Here is a 14,518-nt window from a genome sequence, read left to right as displayed (position 1 = left end):
AAATATTAGGTATCTTCAAAGAATTTTTAAATAAAACTATCATTATTATTATTATTATTATTATTATTATTATTATTATTATCATTATCATTATCGTTATTACTTTAACTATTAACGATAACTAGTTGAATTTAATCCTGTGCTGCACTTGAATGCAAACTCCACTTCTGGTTTTGCAAAATGATTTGATTTATTTATACACTTCTATGTATGTACTGCAGTATATTACCGAAATATTGTACAAGTGTTTGCTTTTCTCGATACACTCTTGTTCTCATCAATAGGGACGGGGGTCTAAACTAGGAAGGATCAATATTTCGAATGAACGATATATCGAAATTTAAAACATGCGAAAATAAAAAAACGAAAGATGAATTGTTCGAAACCTTGATTTTTGAAAATCTCGCTGATCAGCAGTTATTCTATCTAGTTATTTTATTTTCGCATGTTTGAAATATCAATATATCGACCATTCGAAATATTGACCCTTCCGAGTCTTGACTCGTCAATTGTAATTGCCAGCAATGGATCTAAAGCGACATATATTCCGCAGTAATGGTAATTTTTGATCATTCGATTGCCCCGCATGTTTTTCTTTTGTCTTATTTTTATTTACTTTTTTTCAAGCCCTAAAAAACAAACCGTTATTATTATTATCATTATTATTATTATTATTATTTCACACTGTGTTGTCTGCTGGGTCCAAATGCTCTGCCCGCTGCATGAAAAGAACTAATTGGAAAATGTACGTGTATTGTACTAAAAAAGATCAGCGAGATTTTGAATCTAATCCATCAGGTAAGTGGTCAATCGCATTTAGAAGGACCCTAGCTTGTAGCTTGTCTTTCAATGTAATTATTGTTATTGGAACTTGTATCGATCGCAGTGTTGTCGTATCATATTGCTGTACCAGACAACACAAATATTCATAACTAAAATTTGACTTCAAGAATATTTTTTCTCGTCGGATTGTTTTGCGCAATAATCAAAAAACTTGAGCGCAAGTCAATTTAACTCATTTGACATTTGAGCGTAGCACTTTACTGTCTGCAAAATTTTTACAGACATTTATCCTGATCCGACATGTTCTTTTTTATACATCGATAACAGCTTTTTCCAGCCTTTCTGTTACTAGTTGGAAATTTTTCATTCGTAATAATCGTAGTGAGAGAAACTGCAGTCAAGCGCACTTTTATTATCTATTTCGCTATTTTGCTTTGTTCTTTATTATTATTAATACTATTATTATTATCATTATTTCCTTGTGGCTTGAATGCTAGTTACACTTATTTGTATGTTTTTATTTTTTATTTTCTTCATCTTTTAAGCTACAAAGTTCATCAGCCACTTGAGAAACACCAAATTTCTTCAACTTTTTTTTACACAAATACACAGTAAAAGATAATTGCTATTTCCCTGGTCAAAGTAGCACACCAAATTAATCACAAATATTATTTCTTTCAACACTCATACCTTATTCAAAGAACGATTTGGAATTACTTGGTTTTCTAGTTTTTTTTTTGTTTTGTTTTTCAATCTCTGATCTACAAGGTTTGGTTAAACTTTTCGCTAGTAAGGAGTAACGCGTTTGCTAAACCTTCAGCTTATCCAGTTCCGCTGTTTTAGGATATAATGGAAATTTGCAACGGTAACTGTGGTCTGATCTACGACGAGTCTGACGACGAGGACGATTTCAGCTCCATGGGCTCTCCTTTGCCGCCGAGGAGGGCTGTTCCCAGTCCTCCTTTACCACCCAGACGACCCTCGCCATCCCCAACACCGATAAGTCAACCACGAAACACCCGCCACTTAACCGTGCCAAAGGAAAATGCGCCGCCACCTCCGTTCGTCACCGTAGTAACATTCAGTGAAAGTCATCAAAACAACCAAGGTAGATACGAAAAAAAATTAATACGTTATTTATACTGACACCGATTGTCTTACCCAATATTTGCCAGATATTTTACAATCATCGAATCGATGAGTTTTTTTTTCAATAGGTATCAATTTCATTTTCAACCATCGTAATTGAGCGTGACACTTTATTTCTGTTTTACTTTTTCAATCAGTGAACACAGAAGCGAGATACGATATGCTGCATCGTGCTTCTTCACCGAGTCCCATACCTCCGGTGATAATACGACCATATGCTCGTCCATATCGAGCGCCACCAGCTCTACCTGAAAAGGCTGGTCGCCACGCGTTGTCAGTACCTCCGGTCCCTCCGCCCTTATCAGCGCCACGTCCTCCAAAGTTGCTAAAAGATATGCACGATACGCAAAACCATCAATATGAGAATACGATAATAATACCTGGCACGCGGCAGCATGTTGTTAAAAATATAAATCTAGAATTGAACAGGGCAAGGCTGTCGGCCCTAATGAAAGGAAGAGACGAGGCCGGCGGACCAATTGGGAAGGCGGAAGCTGCGGCGTATGAAAACGTAAACATTGAGCATATATCGAGATTAACTGCCCTGGGATTTGCACAAGATGCGGTGATACGAGCGCTCGGTATAACCAGAAACGATTTAGAAATGGCTCGCGATATTCTACACGAATTTGCCACAAAGTCAAACTCTTAACCAGGTACAAAGATTTAAATACGTTAACTAAACTTATTAGTTTTCTTTGTTATTTATATATTATCGCGCTGTTAGTCAGAATTTATTGTTTATAGTATTTTCAATGCATTATTACCGTTTCGTTCTATATTGAGAGTAAAAAGAAAACTGAACAAAAACCATGACGAGTTGGTCTGAAGGGCATATCCGAACTGTATTGGAGCGTTCGGCAAACGATTAGTCTTAATTTATCAATAATTAACATTTTCAAGATGGTTTCCTCTCAAAGATTCAGAAGTTTTAATTGTTGATTGTCTCCTATCGGTTGACAGAGGTGTGCTTTCGTGATTGGTTGTTCCGAAACTTTTGCAAGATTTATAAAAATGAAAGATTATACATCTGCACAGTTGAATTTAATAAATTAGCGTTATTTATTAAGTATTCATTGAAACTTATCGAACAACAAGCCGAACGTTGATGATCAATATTTGAAGATATAATTGGTGAACACAGAAGAGTTACATTTTATGCTTATTTTTTATGTATTCATGTCAGATTTAAAAATAATTGTTTCTTTTCTCTCACTTGTATTCCGAGACTTGTTTGTACGTATTCATCCAAGGTTCTTAAAACATGAGATTATGTCTCAGTAGAGGACAAATGTAAACGTAAAAGAGATAGAAAAAAAAACAAACAACATCAATTTTAATAAATCGATCGTACTGCATAAAATTTTAATTATTATATTTATTTATTATTCTAAACTATTCAACGTCAAATGTGATATTTATGTTTATGTAATACGTACGAAACGTACATCATTTTGTCATATTTATATAGATATATATGTCTCTAGGTATGATTATAAAGATAATCATGCGCAGTTAGTATAGCAATAGTTAATACAAATATATATCTAGGGATGAAGAGAACGAATACCGAGAAAAGTAAACTATGTATAATAGAAATTTAGATTTAAAGCCCGTAATAACTAAACATACATATACAATTATTAACTCTGCGTAGACTGAAATTATAATATATCCGTACACGTAGTATTTCTGCGTATGTGTGTAATTTCCTTCAGAGTTTAATACGTACAGAGATAATCAGCGTCTAGTTTGAAGACCCGAAATAGAACTATTCGTTTAGAATCGATTCGTACCTACAACTTCACGTGTAACACGATCAGTAAGGTGTTTTAGGAAAAAAAAAAAGTTAAACATCAGTATTATTTCGTTTACTTTCGTTTAATCCCTGCACCCTTCAGTTCAGTTCTTGCCAGTCTTAGATTTAAATCCTTAAAGTCTGTAGACTTTGGAAAATTTCCTAAGATTTTAGTTTTGTTATATATTTGAATAAAAATCGCTAACCGACATACTACTTTCTTTTCCTACCTCGCGTAAGTTGATAATCGTACAAGCATTACAGAAAGCTAACTGTTTACGACTGTTATTTTTTTTTTTTCTCTCTTTTTTCTCTCGCTACTTTTATACGAATTGTTATAGATTTTTAAATAATAACACAACGTCTTTGATAAATTATTAAAGAGAAAAGGGCATTTCAAACTTATGCATGGAATAAAGTCTTCGAAATTTCTCGCTCAAAACCCATTAGTTATAGAAACTCGACCACAAATTTGATACGACAAGTTTTCTGGGCACAAATGCAGGTAAAAAATAATTAAAAAGTAGAAAAAAGAAAAGAAAACTTCCCGACAGCCGTAAAGATAATTCAACAGCTATATCGTACGGCTAAAATTTTTTTATTATAAATGTAATATCAATAATCATACAGGACTCATTGATATACCCAAATAATTGGTAGGGGTTTATTTAGCATACCCAAAGAAATCGTCGTTACGATGTAATTGTTTTAGTCATGTAGTTTGAATAAAATTAGAATTTGATGAGAAAATTTCGAGAAAAAATTCAAAAAATATAAACACCAACCATTAAAAACTAGCTGAACAACACACGCTGTATTTTAAATCCCTAAATTTCACACTAGTTTCCTCCGTAATTATATTTTCATTCGAATGGCAAAAAAAAAAATATTATGTCAGACCGTGTGGACTTGATTGTTTGATAGTTATAAACTAACCTAATCCGATTGTTGCTGAAAAATTATACGTAAAGTTTAGGTGAAAGAACAAAAAAAAAAAAAAGGAAACAAACAAGTAATAATAATGTTAATCGATTAGTGAACTTACAATTAGCTTATCTATACCCTACCCTATTTTTCTACATTGAATATTCCCTTTTAACGTTTATAATACCCGTTATACCAATCGGACGCGTTTAGTACCGTGTAAAACTATTTTTAATCATCTACCCTGCGCATGTTATCTACATATTACACGCAATACGATTTAATAATTCACACGAGGTCTAAAATAAAATAATTAAAAAATCCCTGAGTAAACCTATGCCGGTATCACGATATAAGATCTCAGGCTAATCGATACGTGATTTGTGAAACACTAGCAAGTAATAATTACCCGTATTACTAATCGTGTGGTGCGCTACGTTATACTTACCTACACACCTGCGTGGGTATAGCAATGTAGAGTTAATCATAAACTATTAATTTTGTTATTATTAATATTATAATTATCGCTATTATTATCATTATTATTATTGGCTGCATAAATTATTCTTTTATGTATACTCCGAAATAAAACAATGTACATTTACCACTAATATTATTTACTTGTTATAATCTAATGACGAGTATTCACAATTTTAGAACGTTTCATCTTCCAGAAAGAAATACCGTATTCGTGAACTTTGTTTTGCTGGTACGCAAGATACAAGACATCTGCGAACGACAGCGGAAATGAGGAGGGGGTGGGGGGAGGGGTTAAAAACAAAGTACAAAGATGACCGAAGAGAATATTTTGAAATCCAAACGAGACGAACAAGAAAAAAAAGAAAGAAAAAAAAACATAAGAAAGGCACGTGCAGAGGAAATGATTTGTGTTAACGACTCGCTTCGATAACTGTAACCTTTGGATTTTTTAAAAGTACATTGACTGCAACCGATCTCTGAAAGTAATCTGTGCTATGAGACATGGTTGTAGATGACATTTGCAAATGAAATTTTGGAGTTTTATTTCTAATTGGCGTCGACTAAAATTCAATGTAAAGATACGCACGTTTGTCTAACTAAGTAAAAAAGTATGAAAAAAAAAAACTGACCAAATAAAAAGAAAAATTAACCTAGGGTAGACACTCGATAGATGTGGTGTTACTTTATGAAAGTGTTATTACTAACACTGCGAAGATGTTCTCTGTTGGCGATTGGTTTTTATTAATTATTTAAGACGCGGTAGAGGGGGTTGCTATTATATGTATCCGCGTCTCAGGACTGATAAGTAATAGAATATTATTATACTCAAGCGCTTTCAAGCTTTGGATCGTGTCGCTGCCAGAGTATAATATCGTCATGATTTCCAATACCCTAAGAGTAAGTGCATTTTACTTTTAAACCATTTTTCGATAATCTATAGACTGAACGCAAGCAAAATAGTACCAATAAGATAAAGTGATGGCAAAAAGGACTTAAGATTTCCACTCAATAGGAAATTATGGATTTCTGTATTTTTGTTAATTGTTTAATTCAAAAAATCGAATTCTCATTTTTACATTGGATTTAGACACGTTAAATTAATTGATAGTCGTAATTGCTTTGGAATTATTTTATATGTAGTTGAAAAACTGACATAGAAAGTGCAAACAAATAAAGAGAAAACTTCTTCAATCAGAAATGCATGTGAACAAAGAACGACAAAGTTTGGAACTTTGTTCAGACGATAACTGATATAATCGTATAGTTGAATAATCTAGATCCAGAGTCCAAAATTATATTTATGCTATATGGTCTGGTATCAGCTCGGCAACGAGCGAATTTAGGCCACTGCTTAGACACTGTGAACTATGTCCATGAAGCGGTTCTTGGGTCAAGAACAAACGAGCCATTACAAGTAATAGAATTGATCTTAGAAATGAAGAAAATTTGTCATAAATGTTTAATAATAACGTTTGCCTAGCATAGAAACTACTAGCGAACAAATAGTATTAGTTCTGGTCTATATTTCGATTTGAACAGAGACAGGAAAGAATTTTAATAGCTCGCAGAAACGACGCTATTCCTATTCTCCTGAATTACCGTAACAGAAGATGTAAGATGACTGAGTACCGTGATATAAACCTGGCTTCTAAAGGTTATTGATCAATCTTGTAATTTGATGCATTTGATTTAAACACACAGTTTAGTTGCACAACCGTTTTTCTGCTGACGCTACTGCTCTTCGAAGATTCAAACGGGAAGCCCACCATAGGTCAGACTATAAACCCGCTCGGAGAACCCGCATTTTTGGATTCAAGTCGAAAATCCTGCACTCCAGAGGTACGTGAACAGTGAACATGATTTGCAATTTGAAAAAAAAAGAGGCCTGTTGGATAATTGATTAACTAATATCACGACGCATTTATGCATTTAAATTACAGACTGAAAGCATATGCCAAAGATGTGCAAAGAAGACAAAAAGCCCTGTAGTTTATCCATGGTGCTGTACGAATCACGAGGGAGCTCGGGAGTGGTGTGAAAATTATTTGTTCTACGGCTTACCCTAAGGATTTTAAAATTCCTGGTACGAATTGATAACTGCGTTCGATTTTTCTGTGATATTCTCGCATCGGGTCAACTTGACTCCATACACGAGCTACACTGCCTTTTGTAAACTTAAATTCGACGAGTCTCGAAGTGGTTTTAAGTTTGTTATTAATAGCATAATCTCAAGTAATAATTAAAATGACAGAGTAAACGGTGTACTTTCAAGCCTACTCCAAGAGCTCAGTACTGAAATTACAACCAATATACAGAGAAGATTGTTGTCCTCGTAAGAAGCGAGTAACTGTGACCAGCTAATTATTGCATCTCGACGCAAAGGGGTCACTTGTCGGGGCGTTAATTAATTCGCGGACTTTGCTCGTCTGCGGATTTCAGTTCAAAATCTGTGTTTCTCATCTTTCACAAAAATCAAACTGTACAATTAGCAGTTACACACAATTACAACGATTTCCTATGAATACAAAGAAAACCGTCAATGTTCTGCTGCTGTTACGCGTATAACGTTGATGTTACAACTGGCTTGATTGTTTATTTACTTATTTATTTACCGACATTGGTTTCGCGAATGTTTGTTTACGAGAAGTTTAACACACCCAATATTCTAAACTTTATTGTGAACATTGTAAAAGGTGACAAGGAAAATTTTCACACGTTGGAATATCAGATAATTCAGAAATCTAAACGATCAAAAAGGTCAAAAAATTATATCTGAACTTTTCAAAATTATGTTACTCTCTAGAATAACAGGCTGTGGGTTTAAAATCAACTGCATCCAAGTCTCATTGTTCTTTTGCCAATATTGAATTAAAGTGTTTCAAATCAGATATGTATTCGGTGATTTTTAATGAAACACTTTAGAATATCAGTTCAAAAATATTCAAATTACGGACAATTTCTAAGTCGTTATTAAAAATTTTCCGAGTCAGTCAACAATATGAAATTGTATTCGATCTGATGAACATTTATGAGAACGTTACAAAAATATGTGTGGGCGTGCGAGACTCGAATTGTACAGTTTGCTCCTTGAACCTTTGTAATATCGTCGGTTTAAATATACCTAATTAGTCTACAACGTTCATGTCCAATTAAGCTTGATACTTTAATTGAACTTCTCTTAGAGAAACAGATAATTTTAATTATATCACGTTCTCCAAGGGTGTACATAATAATATAATGTCCTATTAACCACATCTATTAATACTTGTTTATCAATTTTGTTATTTTCCTTAATTTCGCTATCATCATCATTCATTTGTTTGTTTGTTTGTTTGTTTGTTTGTTTGTTCATTGTCGGTATTGTTCGAACATTTTTATTTATTGTCATCGCAATAATGAATCCTATCTTATGTGTTCGTGTATATAAACTTTATTTTCTTTAATCACATTATATTGTTGCAATACGTGTACATATCTATACCCATATACCTATAATATGTTTATATTTATTTTTTGCGCAGTATTAACGATCCGTTATGCATTTACTCTGTAATTATTCGCGATCAAATGTTTCAATACTGTAAAAAAACTGTATCTGAGACCAAAAAACGATAAGACAATGAAAATACTCTACATATTCAGTAAACATGACAAAAATTTTGTTACGTATAGTTGTATAGATCACTGCGTGATAAATTGTAAAATTAAAAAACTTGTACATATTGGTTTTCTTTCTCCTTTTCCTTTAGGATTAATTTATCTGACTCAACGTCGCTTTTCGACTTATTTTTAGTTCTCTGCGAACCGTTCTTTTTCTGTACACATGGATGATAACTCATCAAAATACGTAGTGCAGATTTTTTTTTTTTAATTAAAATTTACCAATACATGAAGATTATAATTATATATTCCTTATGATGTACAAAAATTGGAAGCTGAGATAAAGATTGGTGCGTTACAAGACGTTTAATTATGGGACCCTTTGACTATTTACCCGTAACATGTGCCTCTGTACATGATTTCATGCTTTGGCATAATCTCTCAGGAAATTCTATCGGGTCTGTCACAAGATGCCTGAGTGGACAGGGCAAAGACTGATTTCGATAAGCCTCATCGTAACGCTTCTTTTTCAATTAGAGCAGTGATATGGGATGTAATAATCAGTACGGAAGACAAGGCTATAATACATAACATAGATAGGAATTAAATTGCCACATTAAATTCTTGTGCCATCGTGCTTCTGATAAAAGAAAATATATCACCCTGGAGAATGGTGGACGTCACGTGCATGTTTTATACTGGGTGGAAAAATAATTTCATTTTTAAATCTACCTAACCGTAGGACTTAATTCATATCTTAATCTTTCGTAACGTTTTAATTCATCTTTACCGACGGAAGGTGTGATATTTTTGGCTGCTTTGAAAAAGTCATCTTTGGTCACAACAACTTTGTTGTGATCCACGAGACTATCATTATCATCTTTCATCTCTTGATCGGTTTCATTCTTATTATCGAGTTTCTCTAAATTTCTACGCACTGCGAAAAGCCAGGCATTTGAACAAACTGCGTACAAATCGGCACCGGTTAAATTGTCCGGTAATATTTCAACAAGTTGGTCAAGTTCAGCACCGTTATCAGAGAATTTGAATGATCTAGTCAGTGCCTTTAATATACTCAGCTGTGATTTTTTGTCTGACGATATTCCCACGTATAACAATTTGTCAAATCTTCCGGGTCTTAGCAGTGCTGGATCAATTAAATCTGGCCTATTTGTTGCCCCAATGATAAACACGCTTCCTTTACTTCCCAATCCATCTATTTCAGCTAACAGTTGCGAAACAACACGATCCATCACTCCTCCGCTATCTCCGTTTTTTCCACGATTTGGCGCCAGTGAATCTAGCTCATCAAAGAATATCACACATGGCGCCGATGCTCTTGCTCTTTCGAATACTGCAACAATTCATTATAACGCTCTAAAAAAATGTATACTATTTATCGATGTTTTTCTTTGTATGCGATAAATGATATTAGACTGTTACACGAAAAAAAAATACTGTTCTATACGAGATTTGAAATCTTCCGAAGAACAAAAAGTACGAATCAAAAGATTTGAAAATTGTTCTTGGGGAAATAAAAACGAACTTCAAAGTTTCGATGGAGTATTTTGTGAGAAATCTTTCGGACCTCGAACAATTTAATTTTTTTCCCCACGAGGGTTTTCAAAGATACAATTAACGTCCTCTAGCATTTCTTGCTATGAATGAACCATCTTACGATAATACAGCTATAGTGTGCAGACTACTGGAACGTGTGTAAGACTCAGGAAAAGAATGCAAATTGTCGACAGTAAGTTTGCGACAAAGTGATTCGCTCCGTTTACCTTGTCTGACATTTTTCTCACTCTGCCCGACGTACATGTTTAATAATTCAGGTCCCTTCACAGATAGAAAGTGAACTTGACACTCGGTCGCGACTGCCTTAGCTAAAAGAGTTTTCCCAGTCCCTGGAGGGCCGTATAAAAGCAGACCAGTTCTATTGAGTCCGACATTATCTGACGTCAACAACGGTAGCTCTATTCTTCGCAGTATTTCACTTTTTAAATCTGCCAGGCCTCCTATATCCTCCCAATAGACTTTTGGTACTCGCGGCGCACCTATCCAATCCGAATACCTCGACTGCATGTATTCTGAATAACAAAACCCACGAAATTGTCTGATTTAGGGAAGTCCAAACAGAGATGATGAGAGGTATGGAAAACTGAGAGTTTTTTAAACGCATAGTTCCTTTGATCACTTGATAAATTCATACTGAAGGAGAGATTACCATGAGCCTTTGAAAAATCGTCCTGCATTAATGTTAGTTCAGAAATTCCAGTCTCGGTAGATGAAAATCTGCTTCTAATTTTGGCTGCGTGGAGAACAAAGGCGTTCAGATCGGCGAGTACAAAATCTGTGCATAAAGCTGCGACATGGGATAGATCTACTTTGATTCTGAACCCCTTAGAGGCCAAAAGCCATTTCAGAGTTTCAAATCTCTGATTTTGACTCAAAGGTTCCATAGAAATAGTTTCTATAAAGACTTGCTGCAAACTAGCAGGTATTCTCGAAGTATCAGCAGTAGCGACTACAATCAACGGGTACTTAGAGCCCACTTTGTACAAATTTCTTAACTCGGAATCAAATGAGGATATTATTCGCTCGTCTTCTTTACCCTCTCCATCCTTACCAAAGATCTACAAGACGAAATTATTGGTGAGTATTGGAAATTGATCAAGATTGGGTCGACTAAGAGCGTCATTCAATTTGGAACACGATCAGAAGCATCAGCTATTGAGGCGATGTAATTATTACCTGAATGTTACTCAGCATTAAAATGCACGGTACGCAATTTTGTGCATTGTGGAAAACTATTCTAAGTTTTGCCTCTGTTTGGGCGCTGGTCAAAGATTGCACTTCGGAAAAATCGACTTTCAATAAATTGAGGCCCATCCTCTCCGCAGTAATTCGTACTAAATTAGATTTCCCACTTCCTTCGGACCCCTCCACAAGAAAGACAGGTCGTACATCAACAAAACTATCTGAAAATTTTGATATTAGGATAAAAGTCACACCTAATGATGTTTGCTTTCTACCTGAGACGAGTCAAAAGTTTATTTCAAACTCACCGTGCTGAATGAAAGGTGAAATACAAGCTGTAAGCGATTTCAAAGGCTCTTCCAACGCTGGTGGACAATTGCTCAAAAAAGAGTCCATCACTTTGTTGTCATCTAATAACCCATTTTCGAATTTATAAGCCGAGATTAGATACCGGCGTGGAATATAGCTATGGATATTTGATTTTTGAACCAGACTAGTTATGCCTCGTACGATAAAACACCCTTTCCGTGGATTTTGAGTGAGCTTATCAACATTCAAATGTCTGACTTTGAAGAGAACTGCATTGAAGTTGTTACCAGCCGCTAGGAACTGGAAGCTGGGTGCAAAGTTTTTTATATCAATGGAGAAGACGTCATTTTCCCTCAGATATCGAGCCTCAGAAAAGTAATTATGCAGTAAAGTATCGACCAAATCTTCTAGACATTCATACGGATTTGATATTAAAGATATCTCAGCTTCTTCTGCAATCCCTTGATCAGGATCTGAGGCTGCGACTGCAAGTGTAACAAGACTGTTAAGTAGGAGACGACATAATGGGTCAGAGAAGTTTGGAAAATAACACTTTCAAGCCTTAACTTCTGTGCGATCTAACTGATTAGATATAATAAAATAGAAGTATACAATATCTTACTTATAAAATATCGATCTGATTCAAAGTCTGTCACGCTTAGATAACTCTGTATGTTGAACTTCATCGTTTCTGACATCACAAGCTCATCGGTGTTAGCATGATTACTTGGAATAATTATCACCTTGTATTTCTTCAAAGAAGATGTATAGCACACATAATACCACGAAATAGTCGAGACATTAATTAGCTTGGCATTAGCTAAAATGCACGAATAGGTATCGACGTAATTGGTCGTGGATGATAATTCTCTGCCAATAAAGAGCTGTAGAGCCTCGTCAGGAATGGATTTTATTCTTAAGTTTATTTTCATAAGACGTAAAAGTTGCAAACGTGTGTAGTTAGCCATTATCAATGGTAAAATGAATCGGATATCGCGATTCATCAATATCCGAGTAACAAATGTTAATCTTTTGAGATTGTAATCGAAGAGGACCATGTTTTTTTTGATTTCGTAATAAAGAGGCAGAAGAGAATATTGAAAAAATTGTTTGATTTGTTCGACGTAATGTAATTAACTGAATTTTGTACCACTTGAACTACAATATTTTCATAAGATAATTGATATTTTCAGGTTATGCTCGGACCTGGAATACCTTTGAAAGTATAGCAGATAGAAATCTTGCAAAAGCGAATTAGGGACTTGATGAGCGCCTTCGGAGTAACATATTCCAAACATTTTAATCACGCAATATGATCCTTGACACCCGATAACGCGAAACCAAAACATAGACCAAACATAACCTCAACTGAAATTTCGGCCTAACCTCAGTATGCACAGGTCCAATTTAATTGCGTAAACAGGACTGGCATAGACACAAAATCGGTAAAAATATGGGATGCGAAATATAGATGCGCAGCATTATTTTATGTTTGTAATATCCAAATTTATGCAAACGGCATCACGCACTTGACAAGCGGATCCATTAATAACAAAATACAGTTAATCTGATACTGAAATCGTGCTGAAATTAAGTGAAGTTTCATGAGAACTAAAAATCATAACTGCCAGCAAATGCAGGATGGCTGCTTCCTACAGATATTCTCTTTCGCCTTTGCCTTACAGCGGGCGTTGACTGAGGATATATTCTTCAATCAACGCAGCGGGTGACTAATTCTCGTGAATTCTCTCATATTCTTTTTTTTCCTTCAATGAACCAACGAACGTATTTAAATTATTTCACATGGTATGGCAGACACTTTATCCACGATTTGAATTTTATCAACTCATAACGGGCATCGTTTTGCCGATGCGCGAATAGGGAGATTTCATTCGCCTGTGCATAGGCAAGTCAAGATACGTTCGTGAAACACTTGTGGTATACACAATCGGTCAATTTTTCACGCTGTACGCATTACTATTGCGCGGCACTGATCTTTATTCTAAGTCATCAGTGTTGCGCCGTCAAGCATGTAAAATTTCATGTATTGTATGTAAAAAGTGTAATATTTCTTACCTGCACGTAGAATCGTCAACCAGATTCACTTGCTGCGTGTATCTTCATCAGATATATTCGCACATTTTCACTCCACAAATGCTGCATCAATAATTCAGACTTCAGATGAAAACGGAGGCGCGATCATTCAATTGTTTATCGCTACATGTTCACATCGCAAGTTCATCCCGCCAAAAATCTCCAAAACTATCAACAAGATGGTGGCCCGATCGTTTATCAATTGTTTATGATCGTTACGTCGTAAGCTGGTCCCACCAAAAATCTATGATGCTATCAAATTGACTCATGGCCTTTTTTTGATTTCTTTTTAGATCGGACTGCATAGACGAACTAAAATACTTTAGACGTTCTCTATACTATCATGCGACAACGATTTCAGAATCTACTTCGGTATTGATATATCTATGATAGAGATACGACAAGAATAAAACCAAACAAACTATTGACTGATATTATTTTTCTCAGACGTTGAATACAGCTTCAATGAACGTCTGTTATAACCATTTCACTACGAGCGAAGCACTGCACAATCTCTCCTACCGTTTAACCACGACTTCGTTGTCGAATGAACGAAAATTTACTCACGATTATTTCGATCGCAGCGAAGAATCGTCACACGGATGTCCTTAGTACCATGCC

The 14,518-nt window shown here is 35.0% G+C and overlaps 3 protein-coding genes and 1 long non-coding RNA gene across 6 annotated transcripts in view; 2 read left to right on the top strand and 2 right to left on the bottom strand.

The window, feature by feature from the left end:
• LOC107225234 (E3 ubiquitin-protein ligase CBL) overlaps positions 1–4,604 on the top strand; it is a 33,130-nt gene extending 28,526 nt beyond the window's left edge. For 2 of the 3 annotated variants that reach the window (XM_046740509.1, XM_015665638.2), the window contains exons 6-7: positions 1,627–1,891; positions 2,070–4,604. In XM_046740509.1, the coding sequence (XP_046596465.1) occupies positions 1,627–1,891; positions 2,070–2,584 (780 nt within the window). In that variant the 3' untranslated portion in view covers positions 2,585–4,604. Of the gene's footprint in view, positions 1–1,626; positions 1,892–2,069 lie in introns of those variants that run through there. The other variant, XM_015665645.2, reaches the window with a different exon arrangement.
• Positions 1–14,195, bottom strand: part of LOC124294596 — a 35,187-nt gene extending 20,992 nt beyond the window's left edge. Inside the window, exon 1 of the long non-coding RNA XR_006904503.1 lies at positions 13,880–14,195. This is a non-coding gene — a long non-coding RNA (uncharacterized LOC124294596). The remainder of the gene's footprint in view (positions 1–13,879) is intronic.
• On the top strand, positions 5,943–9,046 carry LOC107225167. The gene is made up of 3 exons (XM_015665543.2): positions 5,943–6,031; positions 6,836–6,973; positions 7,075–9,046. Exons 1-3 carry the CDS (start codon positions 6,011–6,013, stop codon positions 7,198–7,200), a joined length of 285 nt encoding a protein of 94 aa, XP_015521029.1. The 5' UTR covers positions 5,943–6,010; the 3' UTR covers positions 7,201–9,046.
• On the bottom strand, positions 8,938–13,366 carry LOC107225337 (peroxisome assembly factor 2). The gene is made up of 6 exons (XM_015665768.2): positions 12,426–13,366; positions 11,803–12,288; positions 11,489–11,715; positions 10,962–11,370; positions 10,519–10,824; positions 8,938–10,088 (listed from the first exon to the last, which is right to left on the bottom strand). Exons 1-6 carry the CDS (start codon positions 12,859–12,861, stop codon positions 9,463–9,465), a joined length of 2,490 nt encoding a protein of 829 aa, XP_015521254.2. The 5' UTR covers positions 12,862–13,366; the 3' UTR covers positions 8,938–9,462.
• Positions 14,196–14,518: the final 323 nt, after the last annotated feature.

The sequence above is a fragment of the Neodiprion lecontei genome, chromosome 5 (genome assembly GCF_021901455.1).
Source record: "Neodiprion lecontei isolate iyNeoLeco1 chromosome 5, iyNeoLeco1.1, whole genome shotgun sequence".
In the NCBI taxonomy this organism is placed as follows: domain Eukaryota; kingdom Metazoa; phylum Arthropoda; class Insecta; order Hymenoptera; family Diprionidae; genus Neodiprion; species Neodiprion lecontei.
The sequence above is the reverse complement of the archived record's forward strand: the minus strand, read 5'-3'. Positions and strand labels throughout refer to the sequence as shown.

Excerpts from the sequence above, each read along its gene's own strand:
- LOC107225337 (XM_015665768.2), bottom strand. The coding sequence starts at position 12,861 with ATGGTCCTCTTCGATTACAATCTCAAAAGATTAACATTTGTTACTCGG. Across the intron at positions 12,289-12,425 it reads ATCAGATCGATATTTTATAA|TCGCAGCCTCAGATCCTGAT; the intron begins GTAAGATATTGT and ends TTACACTTGCAG. Across the intron at positions 11,371-11,488 it reads TAATGCTGAGTAACATTCAG|ATCTTTGGTAAGGATGGAGA; the intron begins GTAATAATTACA and ends TTCGTCTTGTAG.
- LOC107225167 (XM_015665543.2), top strand. The coding sequence starts at position 6,011 with ATGATTTCCAATACCCTAAGA. Across the intron at positions 6,032-6,835 it reads TGATTTCCAATACCCTAAGA|TTTAGTTGCACAACCGTTTT; the intron begins GTAAGTGCATTT and ends TTAAACACACAG. Across the intron at positions 6,974-7,074 it reads GAAAATCCTGCACTCCAGAG|ACTGAAAGCATATGCCAAAG; the intron begins GTACGTGAACAG and ends TTTAAATTACAG.